Source organism: Protomyctophum bolini, assembly GCF_963924005.1.
Source record: "Protomyctophum bolini genome assembly, chromosome: 11".
Classification (NCBI taxonomy): Eukaryota; Metazoa; Chordata; class Actinopteri; order Myctophiformes; family Myctophidae; genus Protomyctophum; species Protomyctophum bolini.
The window spans coordinates 11,969,936-11,993,929 of record NC_137872.1 but is presented as its reverse complement, the minus strand read 5'-3'; the positions used below and the strand labels follow the sequence as shown (position 1 = coordinate 11,993,929).

The following is a 23,994-nucleotide window of genomic DNA, read 5'->3' as shown; positions in this document are numbered from 1 at the left end:
CCATCTCTGAGTATAGGATATGTGGGTGATAGTGGGCTATTATATAGACCAGTTCTTCCCAGCACAGCGAAGAAGAGTGCAGTGGATGGAGCACTCGCAGCAGCAAAGAGAACTCGCTGAGGTGGACGGTAAAAAGGTCGTCAATGGGATTTTTGGCAGCAACATTTCAGATTGACGTCTGTGTCAACACTTCAACTTACTTAGTTGATGCCGACAGTTCATCGATAGGGTGTGTGCGTGCGAGAGCGTGCGTGTTTCTATAACCTTACCTTATCGCTAAGCAGCGGATCAGTGGACAGGCTCTGGATTGTGACCAGTACCTGCAGCATCTGCAGACTGATTGAGCCACAGTCTGAGCCACACTGGCACAGCAACTCGTCCACACAGGACAACAACTGCTCCAAGTACTGCACCTGAGAGAGAGAGAGAGAGAGAGAGAGAGAGAGGGTTACACATTGAAAGCATCAGTGTCAATCAGGGCTGGACATTTTAATCTAGACCGGCCCACCACAACCAGCACGCAGATAGCAGATATACTGTACTGTTCCGATAATTACAGTAATGATGCAAAAATCCGGGCCCATCGGGGCATAGGCTATGTCCACCGGTCAACTGGTCCGTTTGTAACTCTGAGAGTATACACAATTGTATAGTCTCAGAGTTAAAAGCGACAGACAGACAGACGGACACAGAGATGCTCTGTAGATATTCAGTGTGTGTTTTTTCTTTACTGTAGCGGTCACACAGAGGACATGGCCTCAAGAGACTAAAGAAGCCCTCTCCTCTCGTCTGCAGTCCGTGAACTCTCCTTCTCCTCCTCATAACAGTAGTCCGGATAAAAGCCCACCAAAAGCCCCCAAACACAGCAGACACCAAACCCTAAAAGTCCAAACAATACAAAATAACGAGTGAACGGCCACCGGCAGCATGACCGACAGAGAGTGAGGCTTTCTTTCCAGCACCCCGAGTGTGAGATTGCTGTCACTTTTTCCCCCCTCCCTCCTTGCTGGGTGTCGAGGTGAGCTCATGTTTAGACAAAGGCCCGTGGCCGGGGCTAATTTCCATGCCATCACTGGGATCATGGCCTCCTTTCCTGTTTTCTTCTGGCCTGTCATTAGTGGGGTGGGTCGGTAGGGGGGCAGGCATGGAAGGAGGCTGGAGGAGTTTGTGTTATGAGGTGGGGTAGCCCCCCTCCCCCAGGTGGGGGTGGTAATCGAAAGACAAGTGTGTGTGTGTGTGTGTGTGTGTGTGTGTGTGTGTGTGTGTCTACTCAATGTACCCCCACCCTCATACCTCAGACACCACTCAGTCACTCGCCCTTTGTGACAGTCTCTGGAGGCGCCACTAGGGGGAGCACTTCCTCTTCCCAAACCCATGCTTTTTAACACAGTGACACTTGAGTCTGGGAAGGTAAGGAGCTAGGCAAGGAGTCTAGGAAGGTAAGGAGGTTGAGGCCAAATAAATATGAGCAGATCATTAAAAGGAGGCATGACAAAAAGTGTTTATCTTGTTACGCGCACACACACACGCACACGCACACACACACACACACACACACACACACGGCTGGTGGCGGTTCATTATAGCCGTCTGGATCCAGAGTGTTTGTTTACAGTGCATGAGAATATTTTCCCGAGGCTCTTTTTGGCAGTAGGTTGACGGAGTGATTCTCCACTCCCATACGCGCGGTTGGAACTGCCGGCCGGGGCTCTCCCCGATTTGTGACTCACAGTTTGTCTGGCGACAGCGCACGCGCCTTCCCGACTGAATCCACAGATAAGAGGAGAAATGATTTATACTTGGTTGTGCATCTCCTGCTTTTTACGAGCTTGTAGATCGGCTATTTTGGGTGCAAGACGGCTATTTGGCTCGCACCAGACTATAAATCCGGCGTAGGCAACCCGTCTACACGCTACTGAAACCCTGGCATCACGCAGCAGGGGTTCCCCTCTGCCCCAACAGGGGTTCCCCTCTGCCCCAACAGGGGTTCCCCTCTGCCCCAACAGGGGTTCCCATAGGCTGGGATTGGTTCTCAAACCCTGGCATCACACAGCAGGGGTTCCTATAGGCTGGGTGGGAGTGGTTCTCAAACCCTGGCATCACGCAGCAGGGGTTCCTACTTCCCATAGGCTGGGAGTGGTTCTCAATCTGGATCCCTGAGAAGAGTTCCAGGGGGTCCCGCAGCAAAATGACCGATAGTTAGGAACCAAATGGAACATTAAACGTCTGCAACTCTGACATTGTACAAATGGAACCAAACTGACACATAAGGGTCCATTTGGTTCCATTTGTACACTGTCAGAGAGTTATGGGGGTCTGTGGCATTATTTGCATATCAAACTGGAGGTCCTTGAGACATTTAAAAGTGTGAGAAACATATAGTACATACAAATACAAATTGACCCCTATGATAACCTTAATAATAGAGCAAATACATCATAAATAAATACTGAAACCAGATATAATCATTAAGGAAAGTTGTGTACTATGTAAACTCTCAATTTCCACTTTACAGCCATTCCAACTTTTAGTTGTTATTATTAACTGTGGACCCCCCAAAATAATTTCGGGACCCCCCCCCCCCCCCCCCCCCGAGGGGTCACAACCCCCCAGGTTCAGAACGCCTGTACTATAGGAAACAAGTGGCGGAAGGCAGGGGACATTAGTGTAGACATAACTGGCATTACAGATTATCTACAGTAGCAAAAACAACCATTATGGGGGTGGACGGAGAGCGGAAAAAGTGGCGTGCTGTAATCACCGGGTGGACACACCTGGTGCCTGGCGAGATACACCTGGTTCAGGGGGCCGCGCTGTAAGGGTCTCGTTACACCGCCGTGTGTCTGTGTTCGTCTGTCCATAGCTGGATACCCCAATTACGGGCACGCGCGCGCACGCACGCAGACACACACACGCGCACGCAGACACACACACACGCACACATGCATGCACGCACGCACGCGCCAAAATAACGTTTTATTCACAAAACAAAGTTATGGATTGCAGCAGCGTTTAAAAAAGGGTGCTGGGTGGGGGGTGGGTGAAATACCAGTCAGTGCTAGGGATTCCCCCCCACCGCTGGCGAGGGAGGGGGGTTTAAAACACAAACACAGGACGTTTGGGGCAGCTACACAGCACCTTATCCCTCTTCCTCGTGTTCCATCTTCATAGAGCATTCAAGGGTGCTGTCAAAACATGACAAAGGGCAGAGAACGAGTGGGCAGGAACGTCGGTGTGTGCGCGTGCGTGTGTGTGTGTGTGTATTTAGGCTAATACTGGCCGTGCCAGCATCAGTATGCGTACAGTCGAGATGAAAGGAGACAGACCCCCCCCCCCCCCCCTCCCGTTCCTCAGGGCTACTGTAGATCACAGCCTTTTACAGACATGTTCAGTGTTAACAGGGCAGGTTGTAAATGTGCCTGCTAATTCACTGCCAGGGCCTCTCTGTCTCTCTCAGTCCGTGTCACTGCCTATTTACTGCAGCCCTGCAGATATTGTGATGCTGCTGTAACCAAGGCAACCTCACAACAACGCAGGGTGCTCGGTTATGGATTGTGCTTAGAGTTCAAGGGGGAAGGGGGACGACCAGTTCTCCACAGAACACCCCCCTTTAAAGAGACGTGCAGTGTAGATGATTCATGAGCAGACAGCCGATATATGTGGAACACACTTACTGCTTCATATGACCCACTTGAACCCCCGGCATCCATATTCTGGCGGGAACATTATTATATATAGACGTTTTGGTGTAGTCTAGAGAGGGCTTGAGTGGTTAAGCTATAGATACTTTGGTGTATGCCGAATAGCAAAAAATAGCTGATCTACAAGCTCACGACAAACGTGTCGTTTCCTTTTGGAAAACGTATGGGTTTACGAGGTTAACTAACCACAAGCTTGCCCTCTTCATTTTCTGCCTTAACCCCAGGAAGGGAAGGAAGGAGGAAAGAAAGAAAGAAAGACAGAAAGAGAGAAAGAAAAAGAAAGAAAGAAAGAAAGAAAGTGGTGCAGAAACACCACATATCAGCTTCCACATGTCCAGGCTGCTCTACAACTCCCTGCTGAGCGCTGTGGTTTCACCTCCGCCCTCCTGAACCCGGTGCATCCATTCACTTTGAACATTATTTATGCTCTCTCTCTCTCTCTCTCTCTCTCTCTCCCCAGTTGGGATCAAAACGCACACACGTCTTAAAAAGTTCTGACGTTGGAAAAAAAATGTAATAACACGGCACTGAGTCTGCAATTTAAAATGTATATGACGTTTTAGCACCGTTCTCCCTCTGCTGCAGCTGTCTGCAAGGCAAGCTTCTTTTGGCTTTTGTATGTCTACAGTTAATTAAAACACTATCAAACACAATCCAGTTAGTCCCACATCGTGCACTATATGTATATGTAACACACACTCTACTGCATGGTCAACTGTGTGGTGGGCAATTTTCTAACTTGTGTGTGTGTGTGTGTGTGTGTGTGTGTGTTGGGCACAGGTGCTCCTGTCTGTTATTTACAGCTGAGCGGTGACCTGTCCTCGCTCTCTGCTGTGAACCCTGTCTGTTTTCTAAGAATGCCGCAGGTGCCTTCGTCTGTGTCTCTGCATGGTACAGTAACATTCTACTCTGTGCCCAGACTCCAGACAGACAGAGAGAGAGAGAGAGAGAGAGAGAGAGAGAGAGAGAGAGCAATGTGGAGAGACAGACGCAGAGATACAGAGAGAGGAAGCAGGGGTCTGCCTCCATCTGTGAGAGAGCGCGTCCTGCTAGTGCGGTGTCTCTGTTTGACCCGTGCGGTTGAAGGCCTACGGGGATCTGGGGACGGGACGGGGGGGCGTGGAGAGTCCGCTTCCCATCCCGTCCATCAGCAGCCTTGACGGCTCGGGCTTTGAAACATTTTCAGGGATTTCTTTACGGTGTGTCAACGTCGAAGGAGAAGGCGGAGAGTGTATATAGGTGAAGGGGGGGGGGGGGGGGCTGAAACCTGCGGAGGGCTGTAAAAAACTAAAAACAAAGCCCGGCCTGCTCTGCCTGAAGGTTGGGGTCACTGTAGCTGTGCAGGGGTTAGGTGAAATTAGTGCAGCTTTTGTTGTTATTAACCCAGAGAGGAAATTCTTGCAGTGGGGTGTGTGTGGGTGTGTGTGTGTGTGTGTGTGTGTGTGTGTGTGTGTGTGCGTGGGCCGGGGTGGGAGGCGGTGATGGGGAGCTCAGAAAATAGCCTCCTGCCAGCCAACTGTTATTTTGATATCAAAGGGAAGCAAATTTGGGACAAGAGGAAAAGAGTCTGCATTCTGGAGCACCGCTGGGATCTCTCCACTGACGGAGCGTGTTGTTCACAAGGAGAATCTGCCAAATGGAATTTCAACTGTTCCTTCTATTTGGAAAAAAGGAAAAGAATTAAAGCCATGTTTGAAATGTGCGAGGTCATGGGAGGATGTTTCACGGAGTGGCGTGGTGTGAGGAGAGCCCTTTCAAAAATACAGTAATTGGAAAACAGCATGTAGGCGAATGGTCAGTTTCGCTAAGTTAGCTGAACTTTTCAACACCAAACTAGCGGTGCAACAGTTCAATCATACTAATTGATATAATAATCAATCAGAAAAAAAGAAAAATCACCTTCAACTAGCAAATGTTTTATTTGCAAGGACCCCTTAACTCTGAGTGTACAAATGGAGCCAAATGGACCAAAACTTACAGGTCTATTTGGTTCCATTTGTACACTCTCAGAGTTACAGACCTCCTGTTGTTCATTCAGGGCTATCTTGTTATGTGTTTCTGGTCATTATTGTCTCATTTTGTATGTCCGTGGCAAATTTTTAATTTGTACAGAAATGTCCACCACAAGTCAGCATGGTGATGACCCCTATAAGAGTTCCCTCACATTGATTCGATAGCTAAAAATCACACCGGTGTGAAGTGAGGGGCGCTCTTTTCATCATACATCATCTCATGCTGGCCAATCGCAATTTGCGTCCTCACTGAACGGGACTCGGTGCGCTGTCAGGCCAAAGCTTATAGGTGGCATGCGCCTGGACCACTTGGCCAGCGGGCGCCCCTTAATCGAAATAATCGCAAAAGGTAATTGATAAAAAATAATCGCCAAGAAGATACACCAAACCCTATGAACTCCCAGTCTCACGTGGTTTCTATTGAAAAGAGAATCTCCCTGATAGGATATACTCTGCTCCTCAGCGGGAACATTCATATCAATAAAAGGGACCAATTCAGTGAGAAATACATCATCGCCGGTCTGACACTGCCAGGAATGAGAACGGTGAAAGTACACAGACGACTGAGAGAGAGAGAGAGAGAGAGAGAGAGAGAGCGAGCCTCTGTGACACCGCCAACATCATAGAACAAGACTGGAGATGGAACAGCTGGTGAACAGAGAATGGGATAATTCAAGACGCGCTGGACAGGACAACCTGGCAACCCAGCATGACCCATTCACATAAAGCACCATAGCTTTTATGCCTTATCCTTGAAAACGGTTATACTTGACACGTTTTATGTCCCATCTAAAACCTCAATCCAGGTTGTCTTTGCGCGTACATCTTTTCCAGGTTGTACTGTACATGTACTGTATACAGTATATTAAATTTGTTTTTTTCTCGTCTTGCCCACAAGAATAGAAAAGAAGAAGAAAAAAAACCATCTCAGAGCTCGGAGAAAGCCAAAATGTTAAGTCCTTTTTGCTCAGAGATCTCCAAAAACAACACGAAATGTGAGGCGAAGTGTTCACCATACATAAAAAGCATTGGATGAACGGGGCCAGTGATTCTGCCTTCAAATGTTTGACCACAACTAACACAAAAGAAAACCCTTCCCCTTTGCTGACCTGTTGATACTCCTGGCAGACGTCGGGCAGGGACAGGGTGTGAGCGATCTGTTGGAGGTGAGGTTTGAGGAGGGGTCCCGAACAGCCCCCCAGCACCGCAGACAGCACCGTCAGGGGGGCCCAGGGGCACGAGGAGGCAGAGGAGCTCTCCACATGCTCCAGCATCAGCTTGAGGAAGGCCTCAGGATGTACGAAGGTGCCCAGCAGCTTAGCAGATTCCAGGCACTAGATGGAGGGGGAGAGAGAGAGAGAGAGAGATAGAGAGATGAAAGCGACCATAGACATAGAAAGGCTCTGGGGCAAATGCTCTCAGGTGAGGGCAAGCTTCCGCGCTGCGCCGTTGGTGCCAATGAACGTAATGAAAGGAAGGGACGTGAGTCACGTGACTGGACGCCACCATGACACTCACGTCCATATAACTCTATGGGCGGACTTTCCCGCCCTCAGTTTGATACAGGTCGCTCCAATGAATTTGCAGCGGCGAATGAGGCGTCTACTTTTCTATGTCTATGAGAGCGACAGGAGAAAGAGGAAGCCATTCATAATCTGCCACTACTGAACAAAGTTCTACGGAAGGCTCCCATGCGAGCAGGTGCATCCCAAGTCCTTGAGCCCAGAACGGTTGATAGAACCATACATCACTGGTACTGTCTAAGCTCAAGGGCCAACAGCTGTGTCCTGAAGGCCTCCTCGCTCGCTCGCTCGATATGAAAACAACATCAAACGCTCGCTGCACATCTGCGTGGAAGGAAATTAACTATGAGCGAAAATGGCATCGGGCAATACCTGCTTGTAAGTCGGATATCCTGCCGTTTGAAAAGCAAAAAGCACAACAATTGATTGATTGGTACAACCAATGGCTTACAATTTGTAGGCCTTTAGTAGAATGGCGAGTCAAAGTCATTAAGGAACAGCGAGGAGACCACCCATGAAGGCAATACAACCAAGACGAACAGAAATACTGTACGTCCTGACTCTGAGTGCACTTGACGATTTCCCGCCCTCTTCCGATTGTCTATGCTCCTCCTCCCCAAAAAGATTTTGTCTACTAAAACTACGAGGAAAAATGTCGACTACCTTTATTCACTGACAAAATGACGACTAAGCTATGATGACAATAACTAAGACGAAATGTATTGACAATTCCGTTAACAAATAAAAACTAGACTAGAATGTTAGGGGAAAGACTAGTGGAGAAGAGATCCAGTAGAACTAAAAGACACGTCATGTTATGTTTGGTTGTGGCTGGGTGTTGCGCTTTGAAAATCGACAAGCACTCAACGTCTACTAAAATCATATGCTATTTTAGTCGACTCAAATTCGACTCAAAATAAAACATTTCAGATGACTAAAACATGACTAAAACTAAATCAAACCTGGCTGCCTTTTTTTTCCTTAACCCATTTGGGTGGGAACCCTTTTTGGTGAAAAAAAGCAGATCTACAAGCTCATAGCGCGCCACGACTGACAGAAACATAGCTTTTTCAGAAAACTGTCAGGATTTAGAAGACATTCATTGAATCGCTCCCAGGTCAAAATGGGTTAAATCAACTAGTGAAACTCACGTTGGCGACCACGTCTCTCTCTGCGTCGTGGGCACAGACGTGGTAGAGGGTGGCGAGCAGGGCCTGGAGGTGCTGCGTGCAGTGGTCCTCTGCGTGCAGCAGCAGCACGGACAGCAGCTGGGAGGTCTTGACCCGCGTGGGCTCCAGCCAGTCCGTCAGGTCGCGGCTGATGCCCGGCACCAGCCTGCCCAGGTTCCTCACCACCAGCTCCCTGCAGCCCAGGCCCGGACGCTCCACTGCAGACAGACAGAGAGACAGATATAGAGAGAGAGGTGAAGGACAGTTTACGACGCTAGCTATACCATCATATCATATCATATATATATCATATATATCATATCATATCATATGTTAGTGCACTAGCATGTTTCTGCGTTAATAATAATACATTATTTATCAGTGGTGGAAAAATATACTCACAGTTTTTACTTATGTAAAAGCATCAATACAGCAATGTAGAAGTACTCAATGTAGAAGTTACAAGTAGTAAACAGTCGGAATTCAAAATGCACTCGAGTTAAAAAAGAACAAAAGTGTTGGCTTCAAAATGGGGCTATGGGGGGGTGAGGTGGAGGCTGCTATTCACTCTTCCAGCACTGGTGCTGGTGCTTAAGAAGTTCTGGGGGAAACCCTGCTACGCATGGTTGCATGCTACAACACTTGAAATGTGATCTGAAGCCTGCATAGAATCAGACCACTGTAAATATGCCTTTTATGACCCAACGTCTTTCTGGTGGAATTTTATAGCCTGTTTAAGCTTCTGGGCGATACGAAATAACTCTCAGGGGGGAAAAGAAACACCGCAGATTTTCCTTCATAATTTTTCAGGGTTTTCAGATGTCCCACGTCGACTGCAGTCCGAATCCCATTTTCCACACAGAGCTATTTATTTAAAAAAAAAAATTACGAGCAAGATTTCCCTCCGCGGGGGGAGACTTGTCAGAGCAAGTGGAACGCATTCTCAAAGAGCTTTCTACAGTTCACACCCAGTTCCTTGAGTCTCTCTCTCTCTCTCTCTCTCTGTCCTCGCTCACCCCACCCTTGCTCTCTTTTCCCAATAAGCGGGGCTAATGAGAGAGGAAGACGGGCAGAAAGGAAGAAGGCAATAAATCAGGGAGAAACACCGCGGGGACAAGACAAAACAAGCCCGTTCCTGGTCGTCTCTCACTGTCTGACAGTGACCTCTTCACACTGGGAGGCCCTGCGGATTTATGGACGCCTGAAGAGAGAGACCAGAGAAAGACAAAGAGAGAGAGAGACCCTTCCGTTTGTCTCCTGCCCACTGGAATGGCCCATATTCATCAGTATTGTCACCGGTAGAGCTCATTGTGTAGCAGTCTCTCTCTCAACCCAGATATGGATAATGTATAGGCTTAGGAACTGTAACCACTCACTTGCATACGCACACACACACACACACACACACACACACACACACACACACACACACACACACACACACACACACACACACACACACACACACACACACACACACACACACACACACACACACACACACACACACACACACACACACACACACACACACACACACACACACACAGTGACCACGTTCAGGTTCAAACTGATCCCAGGCCCCCCCAGGCTCTGCTCTTATCTGGCATTGTTACAGAACACTGAGCGGCTAGACAAAATGGGCACGCCCGGTCTCGTATTTCCCAGCGAATGCCTTTTTCGAGCCAATAAAAGTGAAAGATCTGCTTTTTAACGGAATGTGGTGCGTCTTGTTGTGAGCGGGGTTGAATTCAAACATGTACTGCCGATGTGCCTTGCATTATTTGGCCCTGCATTGGGCCCTGAACGGTGGCATGCTGTGCACCTGGGACATTTTGTGATGCTGGAATTCCAAATCCATTACACTTTAGACCAAAATGACTGTTTTTAGTAAGGATCATCTTACAGGATTTAAGAATGTATAGGATGATGAGGTGGGGGGTTGGGGAGACAAACCCCCCAAAACTTCACAGTAATATATAGCCTGAGCTCAAAACTGGAACGCGGGGATTTTCCTGCTCCGATTACTCGGCTAGGGGAAAATCTCTACGACTTAAGTACGGTATAAAATGGTAACAATGCCTACATTTCAGAGTGCGTCTCGGTCAGAAGGAAAAAACGGGGGTGCGGTGTCGTCCACCTGTTCTTGGCCACGCAAAAGTATCATTTGGAGAGACAGACGGGCCCTGTCCCCCTTCCTTCCACCCAGGTTTGGCCCCACTTTCACCCTCATTACACTGTTGACAAACGGCATTAATGGGTGCTAATGAGACCGCGGGGGAGGCAACAGGCAGCTCTCTGTCTCTCAACAGCGACTACTCCACCCTGCCCTCTCCAGGCTCTCATAACGGGGATGTACTGTATGTGCATGTCCACACGTATGCATGCGTCAGCACATGCGTGTGTGAGTGAGACTGTTCAGTATAGTATGCGCTGTTTCAACATATTATGTCGCCTGATTTAACCACCTAAAGGAACAGTTTGTCTCATCTCCATTATGCTGTGTCGGTCCTCTGTAATGCTCACTATGGGATGGTGCCGCTTCTGTGTGCATGCGCCATGTCTCAGAGGTGAACTGTAAGCAGTTTTGTTTTTTCATTGATGAAAGAACATTGGCTTCCATTTCATAATGTTAACTACCAGGAAGAAAAGGGCTGTAGTTTCTATTAGCTTGAAATCCCCACTGATGAGGTCACTGGTAGGCAGGTTTCTTACATGTCCACAGCCCACCTCTCTGACACACAGAGCTGGTAGACGGTAAAGGTGCCATCTTATAACAAACTTTTTCTTTAACCAGCTCAGTGGCCTTGTGGTTTGAAGGTCCGCCCTTAGAGTGGGAAGCCAGGGATTCAATCCCTGGCCAGGAAGACTATGAAAAAGACATCCAGTGCCTCCCTGCTCAGCATCGAGGGTTGGATTAAGGGGCAAGCCTCTGCCACATAATAGTGTCACATCCAGGGGGTCCACTCCACTAGCAGCAAAAGGCAGTCGGGATCAGGACTCGAACCCACCACACACTGTGAGGCCACAATGGAGCTTAGATGTATGGACTGCAACGCCAGCAGTCCGGGCGAAATATATGCCTGTCTTCTTGTACACATGCAGATCAGGCATTCAAATGCTAATGTTGTTTTCACCTTCCAGGTAGGATATGCATACAGTACTGTACTCTGCTTATGGCTACTGAAACCACCACCTGGCATTTAAACATGCTCTTCTGTTTATAATCTAAACACTGTGACACGTTTAAAAAGTGTTACAAATAAGGGTTTAGAAAACCTAAACGCTTGGGTTTAGTGTGAAAGCGGGCCCCCATGGCGGTTTTAAAAACATTTCGTCTCTGTATAGATATATCGACTGAAATAAAAGTATAACCATAAAGTGTGGTGGCTAAACAGCGACACCAACTTTCAGAACGACGAGTGGCCCAGGAAATGATTCCCCATTCATTTTCCCCATAGGCTTTTCAAAAAGTATTAAAGACATAGGATTTAGAAGCATCCTGCTACCCTAATAGACAGGGGTACATAAGCACATGGCCGTTTCTTTGTGCTCTATCTCCGACCGAACCACACTTTTACCACACATCTCTATATGCAAAATAAATTCGGCACGCTCGCAGAATTGACATAGGCTATTTTTTAGCCGTTCAAGTGTCTTATTTAATGTGCAAATATTACTTTTATGAAACACGCTGTTATTGCTCAACGTCAACAGCCTACGTCAACATCGTCATGTTGGCGTCTACTACGCCAACTACGTTCACTTAATGGGGCCAGTCTTTCACAGTGACACACATGTTACATGAACCACGCGCCCGGGATGGTTTCTACCCCTCAATGTCGTATTTGCTGCGCCCTTCTAATGCTGCGCCACGCCTACTCTACACTCACTGCTTGCAGCAGCAGCACTCGCTGGGAGCGACCGTGTGTGTGTGTGCGTGCGTGCATGTGTGTGTGTGTGTGTGTGTGTGTGTGTGTGTGAATGAATAAGGCGCTTATATCGCTTTTGCTCAGTGGATGGGACATTTACATTAAAGCCATCGGATGGACGCGTGGATAACGGCATGGTTGTGTGCAATCGGAGGGAAAGGTTCCATGATCCATGCTAGCTGCTTCAGACACAGGGGAGGGGAGGGAGATGGCCCGTCACGGGACTCGAGTGCGAAATAGCGCTTATGCAACAATTACCCTAAACACACAAACACTTCAACTCAATGTCATTGTGAATAACAATTTCGAGCGAAAAAATATTTTTTGGAATGACACTTTCACCCAGTATGAAGCTAAATGTGGAAGCCGTTTGTGTCACACCAAAACTGGTGTCCTATAGAATCCTGTAACCGAACGATCCTCTTGCATCTGGGCTGAGGGAGGCACTGCCTGCGAGTTGGCTCCGTCTAATAAGCAAATTTAGAACTTCCTGTTTGAGAGCTAGCTAATTTAAGACATCCGGTTGCCTTCAGAATAAAATAAGGTTATTTAATTCGTTAATTAAATAATTATTACATTACATTATTAGTATTATTGTTACATTACAGCTATTGTAAAGACACACATTATGTTCATGTGTAAAAATAAGTAATTCAATATATCTAAATGGATAAATGCTATTCACTACAGTGCATGGACTTTATAAAGTGGAAATAATACTTTTGGATTTGCAGGCCTGGCGCCACGGGGGGGGGGGGGGGGGGGTAAAGGGGTGTTTGCCCCCCTAAATCAACCTCTCTGCCCCCTTAGATCAAAAGTGGAAAAAACTCTACAGTTACAGACAAAACAATGGTACATTTCCAGGCATTCAATTAAATTCCCTTGCTTGAAAGGAAGGAAGTAAGGATGCATCTTAATACAGGATCCAGCAGCATCTTAATGATCTCCCATCTAGAACTGGAAAAACAACATTCCCCACCCCTCCTTGGGGTGGGGAGGGGTGCTAATGTAATTGTTGCAGTGGTCAGGGTGCTTAAGTGGCAAGCTACTGTAACTAGCCAGGGGTGCTAATGTCATTGTGCTGGGTGTGGTCAGGGTGCTTAAGTGGGCAGCTTAGCTACTGTAACTAGCCTATTTATTTGTTTCTAAAAATGTCAATAATTAAATATATATTTTTTAGATTTGCCAATTTTGGCAGTGCCATTGATTGATAAGTTGCAGTTGCATTTGATGTGTGTAGTTCTTTATCCCTTTCTCAACATTTATACAAGTGAAAACATGTGAGCAAAAAGATGTGATCACCTGTAAACTCACTCATTTACAAACAAGCTCACATCACAACAATAATCCATGTAATAATCACAATAACAATACTACTACTACTAATAATAATAATAATAACAATAAGCTTCTTTGTAAACTCACTCATTTACAAACAAGCTCACATCAGAACAATAATGCATGTAATAATAATAACAATAATAATAATAATAATCATTATAAGAAAAACAACAATAACAACACTAACAACAGTACAGTACAGTACAGTAACGACGTACAGTAAAGTACAGTACAGAGGACAACATTACAGTACAGTGCAATACTAAGGAGTGCAGTACAGTATTATAATAATTTATAACCCATCCGTTACTACATGTGCAGGGCACACTACTGAGTTTAAAAACACAGCTGAAACATGAAGTGGAATCTGTCAACTCCCGCAATTTCCTTCTTCCCATATTGCGCTGCAACGACACTGGGATGAGCCCCCCGAAGGAGGGCGAAATTCTAGTTTTTTTAATGGACCTCAGTCCAAAATGGGTTAAATAACTACTTTTTGAAAAGCCTATGGGGGAAATGAATGGGGAATAATTTCCTGGGCTATTCGTCGTTCTGAAAGGGGACCCTCTATAATGGTACAACACAATAAAAACATTTATAGATGTGGTTTAACCAGTTCAAGTCATTTCTGTCTGGCTACTAAAGCAGTTTCAACTGCACTACCACATTGTCCGGGACTGCGACGCTCTATAGGTTAAAACTAGAAATGAACTCTGTCGATCTGCCAACTTGCGCTTTGCACACAAGTTGGCCATTCAACCTACTTGTGCGCGAGCAGAGCGCGCATTGGTGCCGTCGCTCGAACAATCAGGGATTGACTGATGACGTAACTATGTATGTTTATGTAACAACGATGGTTCCTGATTGGCCAAGGTAGTCACCGACATACGGAAACGGTGGTTCCTGATTGGCCGAGGTAGTCGCCGACATGTGCAGCCGAAAACAGTACTTGCGCTCTGCTCGCACAAGTAATAATACAAATACAATTTTGTTGAAAATAGCTGATCTACAAGATCATCATGACACGTACAGTGAGCTTGTAGATTGGATATTTTTGTCAAATTTTAAGTACAAAATAGGGATTAAGTGGTTAATGTAAGGCTAAAATGCTATAATTGGCTACTGTTGCTAGGCATTATGGTCTGTGTAAAACACACTGAATACTTTGAAGCATCTCAGGCATAGTAGTCAACGGTTAGTGATCAAAGACCACCATCTGGTACAAACCGAGGAGCCAAACCAGAAGCCATTGAATGTCACAGCTGACTGATGGCCTGTCCACCACTAAGACATCAAACAGCCTCTCCCTCGTCTCACATGGTCGGACCCAGTCATCTGACATCACCTCATCCATTGTGGCGAGGAGAGGGTCTGAATCAAAAGTCAGCATGCTCGGCTCTTCTCAGGCATGACTTTTTGGTCTAAGGGGGTCTGTGGTTGGTCAATTCATAAGATGTGTGTCACGCATTTAGATATAGATCTATCTGACCTGAAACTGGCCACTCCCTGCAAACTGACACACGTGGAAGTTTGTCCGCTATATTAACTTCAGTGATGGAAAGTGCTTCATTTATAAATGATGAGGATCAACTGGAGCATCAGGTTTATGGTGATGCATTGAGAAGGCGGGTACTTCAAAAGGTTCAGGAGCATTATTGTCAACAGTGCTCCAAAGTGCCTCTGTGTTCATTGCCGTCATATTGTAAATGACTCATATGATATAGGCCTACAGTTTTAATATGATGACCACATGGTACATTGTTGGATAACAACACAGTCATGTGCTCACAAGCACTGTCACAGGTACACGTAGCCCTATGCAGACCACAGCAGATGCAACACACCTGAGCGTTCACTGCCTGCAATGTTCCAATATTTAAACTGTACAACCATATTGTACTTTTTTCAACTTTTCAACTTTTTTCAACGGCCTGGCAGCTGTAGAATAATAGTTATAATACAATACAGAAAATAATATGTATCTGATGATACTAAACTCTAGGAACATTGGCTGGCCGGCTGGATCACCTTGTGGCAATAAAAAATACATGTGTGGCTGTAGATATAGATATCCATACTCAATGGAGGAGAAAGATCTGGATAGCATCCATATACATGACCAAGTACGTTGATGTGTTGGTTTATGGGAAACGGAACAAGGTGTCAATGATCTCAGGTCACCAGGTTGTCCACTGGCACCTTACTACTACTCGTGTGGGGGATAACTGGCATCTCTAAAACATAACATCTTCACAGATCTGTGCAGATTTACAAGCTCACAGTGCATTGTGATGTGTTGTATGAGCTTGAAGAACAGTTCTTTCCACGAGCTATACACCATTGCACTACAGGGGAATAGAACCGCAAGTATAGAATGTGCGTGTCAGCACGATTCTAACACTCTCATGGAGACATTTGAATCTAATATCCTCATATCACACACCTTTTAGAGTGGAGGGGTTGAGCTGGTGCAGTGGAGAAAGCATCCAAATTGCCTAAAACACACAGTCTAGTTCTACTGTATGCCAGTGGCATTTGGCACTATTACTTAGTTGACTGTACACCTAGGGACTCTATACTAGGCCCCCTCCTGTTTTTCGGTAGCTTGGGCATCTGCTATTTTCGCTTTCAAATCTTAGCTCCAGAATACGGATGCCGAGTTCAAGTAGCTAACCTGCTGGAGAGAGAGGAGATGGGGGCAGACTGACCTCCTGCTGGATAGAGAGGAGGGGGGGTGAGAAGGAAGTCCATCTTGTCCTTAATGTCGTCTTCATTCTCCTTCTCCCACTGAGCACCCGTCTGCCTCCAAAGGTCAGCAGCCAGCAGTCTGCGGGAGAGACACCCAGACATCATCATTAGAGAGCTCCATCTCTTGAGAGAGACCACTTACTGTATGTTATTATCCCCGCCAGGAGGAGGGATTATGTTTTCACACCTGTGTGAGTCTGTCTGTCGTCTGTCCGTCCGTTATGGGCCAGAGATAATTTAACTTGTGAGATCCCTTTGGATAATCTAATCTTAAGCGAGTAAGTGCATGAGATATTATTAAGAAACAAAAGTAAGCAAATGTCTAATATCTATGTTATTATTGTTGGATATTGAATTATTGTGCTATGTGGGGCTAGACGTCCAAGTTGTGAGTCTTAAACACTTAAGCTCTACACCATTTTAGCTTTTAATGCAATTAAAGACACATTGATTTGAAATAGTCCCTGGAGAAACGATTCATTTACGAACTAAACTGAGACATCAATGACTTCTTAAAAAGACCAATGAATTATGTTTAGCCAACAACATTGACTCAATTATCACAGATAGTGAAATCCCAAAGTAAAGCCATTAATAACTGTAAAATAGTCTATGGCATGCCATTAACTGTAAAATGGTGTACCGGACTACCGGTACATTTACTGCATGTACAATAAATACTAGACAATGAGGTCATTTAATTCATTAAGACCTGAGGTTCATTCTACAAATACCTTCTAAATCTGAATTATTCAGATTTAGAAGGTATTTGTGAGAAACAATATTCAACAAGAATTGATCAATTATCAATCAATTATTAGCTGCCTTATTATATCTGCAGAATTGTGCTATGTGAAATGAAAATATGTGTATTTGTGTGTGTGTGTGGAAACAACAATAGGATCTGTCCAGGTGATTCCACTGTAACTGAGTGAAGCCTACTACAATGGAACCAAAGGACCCTTTTATAACAATAAACTCTGAGACTGTACAAATGGACTGTTATGGGTCCATTTGGTTGTATTTGTACACTCTCAGGTAGCCCATTCTCCAAACCATTAGATATTGCACCGGCTCACGCACAGCTGTCGGTTGCAGTGTTGACATTGGCTTGGCAGCCTTGGCAGGTATAAAGAACAACTGTCATAATAAAATCGCGGTAGTCTGCGTGAGGGTCTGTGGGTACACCGGGGGTCCCCGCGGGGGTCCGCGGTAGTCTGTGTGAGGGTCCGTGGGTACACCGGGGGTCCCGGTGGGGGTCCACGGTAGTCTGTGTGAGGGTCCGTGGGTACACCGGGGGTCCCCGCGGTAGTCTGTGTGGGGGTTAGTGGGTATCAGCGGGTGTGCGTGTGCTCTTAGCTGCGCTGCACTGGCAACACGGCGGAGACTCTCTGCTGCGCTATCTGGCGCTCTGATAAACCCACGCCGACAGCGCTTGCGGTCTTTGACTTAATTATTATTATGGTTCATGAAACTAGTGTCAGATGGTTTGACTACATGCCTGACCTGGTCATCGAATTATTGGCTTGGGAATGCGAGGGAAAAATAAAGAAATCTCCATGAATTCCATGAAAGTGTGTAATTGAAAATAATTCCCTCCTTAATTGACGTAGATCTACACCAGGGTGCCCACACTTTTTAGACTTGAGGGCTACTTTCAAAATGACCAGCTCAACCAGATCTACCCAACAAAAAATACATATTATGCCATTGCTGAAAATAGTTACATATTACACAAACACACTTCAAATGGGAAATAGAGGATCGAATTGATATAGATAACAAAAATAGCTTATTTATTTATTTAAATTGTATATGTTTAGAGGTCATGTGATCTACCTGCACCGCCTGTGTGATCTGGTAGATCACAATCTACCTTTTGGGCACCCCTGATCTACACCAATGGCGGACTAAGTGTTGAGAAGTAAAACCGATGATGTTACCTTATTTCTGGGATCTCATCACTGACGCTACTCAACAGGAGGGGGACGAGTTTGTGAAAGTAGGAGTATCTGTCTCTCATGTGCAGCAGCCAATCACCAACCACCACTGTCACTGCTTTTCTCACCTAGGACACCAGGGGGGAAAGAATCAAGACAAACAATGTAGTACAATGTAGTACAATGTACAAGTATTGGGTCTTGAATCCTGACAGAGAAATATTGGTTTAATTTAGATTTTTCAGCTATTATAGCATTCATGAAAGCTCTCCAGCAATAATAATAATAATCCATACCTGTGGTGAGTCGTCAAACAATCTCTGCGCCAGGTGAGACAGCACATCATCCATGCTTTTCCCAGGGCCATGCTGAATCACAGTCCCGGTGGCTTCAATGACAGACACTCGCACTCGGGAGTGCTGATGGGCAACGGTTTGCATCAAGGGCTTAATCAGACTCTCAGCCTGCATGTGGAAATGCTCTGAGCAAAAGGCAAGTGTGCAGTACAGTTAGTGAAGCACAAGCTCAATGTCACTACTTTTTAAGTCACTACTACATGTTGAAACCAACAATAGCATTTAAAGGACCATCACCATACCAGTCTAACTTTGAGCCATTAGCAGAAGTTGCCCCTGCCCCGTCTACAAAACCATGTGTGTGTACACACTACAGTATTTAAGTATACTACTGAAGGTAATGTGTGATGCAGATGCATGAAGAAGGACACTACTTTCATTGCATCACTGTGGTCGGGTCAGCATGCAGTGACCAGTGACCACAATGATGCAATGAATGAAGTACCTTGCTGGAAGAAAGCTGTCCCTTGGGCACTGTGTGCTGGGTGAGCAACTTTCTTTGAAATTAGTGGAAGGGTGGGATGTACTTATTCTAGTATATATAATATACAGTATACAGTAACTCTATGAGCGGGGGCGGGCATCATTTCCCAAAGGGCTTCAGTCTAGTATAGTATATCCATTTTATCACCTTTGCTTAGATGGTCAGTAACATCATTAAGCCCAACATTGGCTGCATGGGTTATTATTGCATGGGTGAGAAAATGTGTTTTGATGGCAGTCTATGACGGCAATAATCACTAATGTCAGCACTGTCTGGGACGTAAGGTTATGTCCATAATGGGGCATAATCCGAAGACAGACAGATAGACAGATGTAAAAAGTAAACACATTTGATAGTAGTAAATAATATCAAGTTTAAAGCGTTACAAAGGAACAAGGACCTGGATGGCGGTGTTCAAGATGAACACCTGCAAGGTTACAAATCAATGAGGAGGTCTAGAATAAATGTACTGAAACTTCTGAAGAAAAAACATCAGATAGATGATAACATTTCAACCAAATCTTCTCATTTCAGTTGAAGGAACAGTTGTCACCATACACACAAAAAGAAGGACCTTCTGACCTTTAAAGCTGTGTTTTGGTCAAACTTAAACAGGCTGGTTACTACTACTATATGTTACTATTACTATAGAGTTATGTGATTAGATAATAGATGGTTGCTTGCCATAGTAGTGAGTGAGCTAGTGACTGAGGCGTAAGTAAAGGACTGTAAGCGTGCCTCGGGAACCATGGCAACGCATTTTAACAACAAATCCTGCTCAGTGCTGCTCACTTACCTGGTACACACTTTCCAAAGTTTACAATGCATTTGCAACTTTCTCTTTTGACGTCTGGAAAAGGATCAATGGTTGTTCTCTGCAAAATCTTGATCATGTCGTCCAGATATGGAGCAAGATGCCTCCCACACACCTGCACAGTGAGAGTCAGAACCTCCATCAGGGACAAACGGAGCTCCTCTGCTGGCTCCACGACCTCCTCTCCTCCGAGTCGCAGGACCACGCAGGGAATAAAATACGGCAGCGATTCTTCCGGGCGAGGAACACACCGAATAAAGTCTCCCATCATCAGAATAGCAGTCTCCCTGCATCTCTCCATCGGGTCTGACAGGCACTTCAGCAGAGACTTGAGGAGAGAAGAGAAAACCTCTTGTAACACGCCACTAGAAAGACCCGCATCAATAGTTTCCCTTTTGATGGCTTCCAGCGACCTTTTCCGTGTTGTCTTGTTGTCTTCATTGAGACAATTTAAATGTCTAGCAAGACTTCTCAAAACTTCAGCAGAAGCACGTTTATCTTCAGCTACTGTGGCCGCCATGTTTACGGTTGCTATGACTCCACGACAAAAACACACAACTTTACGGCAGCGCCTGATTCAAAGACCAAACCTTTATTGACACTTAGGAGTTCGGCAATATATAATGTGAGGAAACACAACTTACACAAGGCAGTTTCATAACGGTGATTTTGTTTAAATTGTGAAATATTTAGTTTAGCCATTTCATAACCTGGAGTCTGGAGATTTTACGTTATGTGATCTAATATAGGCTAAAATAAACCCCATTCTGGACATTTAAAGACATGGTTAAAATGAAAAATAGTTTCCCCCCACAGTTGTAGCTTATCCCTGCGAGCATAAATATTGACACACCTAATCCAAGATGCCCATTTGTTTTTTTTAAAGATCCATATTATACTAAAATGAAATCCCACACCCATTGTTCATTGTATGCGATATGATTTCTCATACCTCAAATTGGACAATCGTGCAATAAATAAAGGAACACAATCATAGATTCAAGCATTCAATAATAAATACCAGCTTTACAATTGTTTCTGGTTCAAAACTTTATTTTAAACTTTATTGACTCTTCAGGAAGTGATAAAAACAACTGTATAACGGTGATTTAGCTTAATCCTGTGTAGTTTAGTTTAGTCTTGTCCATATCCTTTGGGGAGGGGAGGTTATTCTATAATGTGGGGGGAAAAAATACTGAAACATTTACCCATTTTCACTAGGTGAATACATAAAACCGAAGCACACTTGTTGCTGGCGTGTATATTGTGTATTATATGATTATGATGTTGACAACAGAACAGTTGGTCAAAATAGGAGAAAACTATTAGGTGAGTTAATAACATTCCAGTCCACTTCCAATACAAAATAGCAGGCCTATCACACCTTTGTACGTGACAAAGCTTAACCAATCATTTTAAATAAACACTTTGTTGTTTATTGTACGCTTCTAGAAAAAGGTTCCACATATTATACCTCAAATAAGAGGACACATTCTCTCCATGAATATGAATAATAAACGGGACAAAATCATAGATTCTAAGCCTTTCATTGTACACATCATCTTCCAGGACCACATTCCTGCAGAATTGCACTTGCATGCATGCATGAATGGTTTTCACGATTTGGTGTGGAAATCTATGTATACATTGTGCTAGTGTTGTATCTGAATGGGAGGAGAGGGCATGAGGAGGGGGAATAAGTCTTGTTGGAAGTTTGGTCTATCCGTCACAGTCACATACATGTTCTTCTTCCTCCGTTGACTGTCAAGGCGAAGGCTTCACTGGCTGGATAGACAAGAGACTACCAAATTTGAAATGCTGGATGACAGGGAACTTCTCCAAGCAGTCAGCTCTGTACATTCTGATCAGGCCCTGGTTGACTTTGGACCAGACGGGGACAGCACTGATGTTCCACAGCTGGTTCGAGTGCTCCGCAAAGGGCCCCGTCTTCATCTCATTGATGAACTTGATGCACTCCATAAACATGTAGTCTTGGTGATGCTCATTCACCGCCCTATCCTCCACAAAGTGCCGGGGCTCCAGCGTGGGGTGATCCACCAGCTGCGAGCTGCCCCATATGAAGGGCAAGAACTGGAAGTCATCCAGGCCCCACGCGCCCTGGCTCCCGGCGGGCTCCATCCTGTACGTCTTCTGCAGCTTTCGCGTCAACACCAGGTACCTTTCGAACACTCTGAAGACGATGGCCAGCCGGTCGTCCGCCCGGAGAGCTCCGACCTTGCAGAGGCAGCAGAGGAAGGCGGCGAACGCGGCTTCGTGGCCCGTCCCGTAGTCTATCCTGGTGGGGTTCCCCACAGACTCCTTTAGATACTCCGCTACCTCCTGGGCCGCGGCGCGCACCTCCGCAGGAAGCACCGCGGCCACCAGCGACTCCGCCTCCTCGTCCAGCTTGGCGTACCACGTCCTGAAGGCCTTGTTCCCGAAGCGGGACGGCTGGTCCACGGGAGGGGTCTCGTCGATCCAGCGGTCCAGCGTCCCCAGCATGGTCAGCAGTCTCTCCACCGTCTCGGACACATCGTAGTCGCACGTCATCTTCTTCCTCTTCACGCCTTCATTCAGCGTCAGGATGAAGCCCATGTAGTCCGCGTACGCCTGGGACCGCCTCCACTTCCCCATGTCGGGGACGGTGGTGATCTCCTTCTTCGGCACCGTGAAGTGGAACTGTCCGGCGGCGGAGGTGTTTGGTGGGGCTGTTTCTGCTGCTGCTGCTGCTGCTGTCTGGTGCTCATGTTCCGCCATGTTTGTTTGGTAGCGTTCAGCTAATCAGAGCAGAGCCCAAACAAGACATGACACACAGACGTAACGCCGACGTCACCAGAGACGACGCAACACAAGAGGCAGACGCAGATCACATAGCCCGGAGGGACGGCCGCGCTGTGATTGGGTAGTTAGTTGTCAAAGCAACCGCTCTTGGACCTCTTTGTAGGTTAATAAGAGCCTGGGAAGTTGGAACAGAGCTACAATCATTCAGTACAGTGATGCCAGTCAGCCAGCTAGCTAGTTCACATACGATAGATGCAAACAATAATAGTTAAAACAGTTTAATTGACGTCTGTTTAGACAAAATATTGTTTTGTCTGGTCTGTGTCTTCTTCCCCCAAACCTAGTTTCTATTTAACTACAAAACCTTACAGACCGTGTATAAAAATACAATAGTAAGTAACAAAACATCTGGGCTACGTTATCTTTTATATAGGTATCCTCTCTCATCATCGGTTGCCTGACAACCAACTAGCCAATCACAGCGTGGCCAGCCCTCTCCGGTGATGGGATCTCGACTCAAGCCAGCTGCAGCAGCAGCATCCCAGCATTCAGCTTCATCCCTCTCCCACTGTGTTTTCTCAGCATCCTCCCAAACATAACGGTAAGGGCGACAGAGTACGACACAGAGGCCGTGTTTTGATGACAGCCTCCTTTATGTAAAACAGTAACTTAATAAGACATGGTGGCAAAACGTTGAACTGTGCACAGTGTGCAGCCATTGTGATTTCTTGTCGTGATTCGATTGTCACTGCAGCAAGATGTGCTACCTGCGTTAGCTTAGCTACTGTAGGCTACTGTTATCTATTGGCTACAGGAACAGGTGCGCTGTTTTCTCGCGCGCGCACACACACACACACACACACACACACACACACACACACACACACACACACACACACACACACACACACACACACACACACACACACACACACACACACACACACACACACACACACACACACACACACACACACACACACACACACACACACACACACACACACACACACACACACACACACACACAGTTCATATTTGTATACCTTGTGTTATGTCCTGTTCATAAGACAGGTCTTTAAAGAGGTAAAGGTGTGTCAAAGTAGTTTTGGTTCCTACCCATCTTACTTGTTCAGTAGGTAATCTCTACTGTGTTATTTTACTAACTGAGCTCAAACCTATTATTGGAGCCA

At 45.9% G+C, this 23,994-nt stretch overlaps 3 protein-coding genes across 3 annotated transcripts in view; 1 reads left to right on the top strand and 2 right to left on the bottom strand.

Moving 5' to 3' along the window:
- dnaaf5 (dynein axonemal assembly factor 5) overlaps nt 1-20,540 on the bottom strand; it is a gene marked incomplete at its 5' end in the record, with an annotated part of 44,044 nt that extends 23,504 nt beyond the window's left edge. Inside the window, 7 exons of the mRNA XM_080775846.1 lie at nt 270-413; nt 6,823-7,047; nt 8,388-8,623; nt 16,387-16,505; nt 18,370-18,494; nt 18,663-18,847; nt 20,003-20,540. Of these exons, the coding sequence (XP_080631972.1) occupies nt 270-413; nt 6,823-7,047; nt 8,388-8,623; nt 16,387-16,505; nt 18,370-18,494; nt 18,663-18,847; nt 20,003-20,540 (1,572 nt within the window). The remainder of the gene's footprint in view (nt 1-269; nt 414-6,822; nt 7,048-8,387; nt 8,624-16,386; nt 16,506-18,369; nt 18,495-18,662; nt 18,848-20,002) is intronic.
- An 83-nt stretch (nt 20,541-20,623) lies between these two features.
- ptpa (protein phosphatase 2 phosphatase activator) lies at nt 20,624-22,805 on the bottom strand. The gene has a single exon (XM_080775767.1). It carries the CDS (start codon nt 22,775-22,777, stop codon nt 21,785-21,787), a length of 993 nt encoding a protein of 330 aa, XP_080631893.1. The 5' UTR covers nt 22,778-22,805; the 3' UTR covers nt 20,624-21,784.
- A 551-nt stretch (nt 22,806-23,356) lies between these two features.
- prkar1b (protein kinase, cAMP-dependent, regulatory, type I, beta) overlaps nt 23,357-23,994 on the top strand; it is a 123,719-nt gene continuing 123,081 nt past the window's right edge. The window contains exon 1 of the mRNA XM_080775425.1: nt 23,357-23,402. The gene's annotated coding sequence lies outside the window, so the exon portion shown is untranslated. The remainder of the gene's footprint in view (nt 23,403-23,994) is intronic.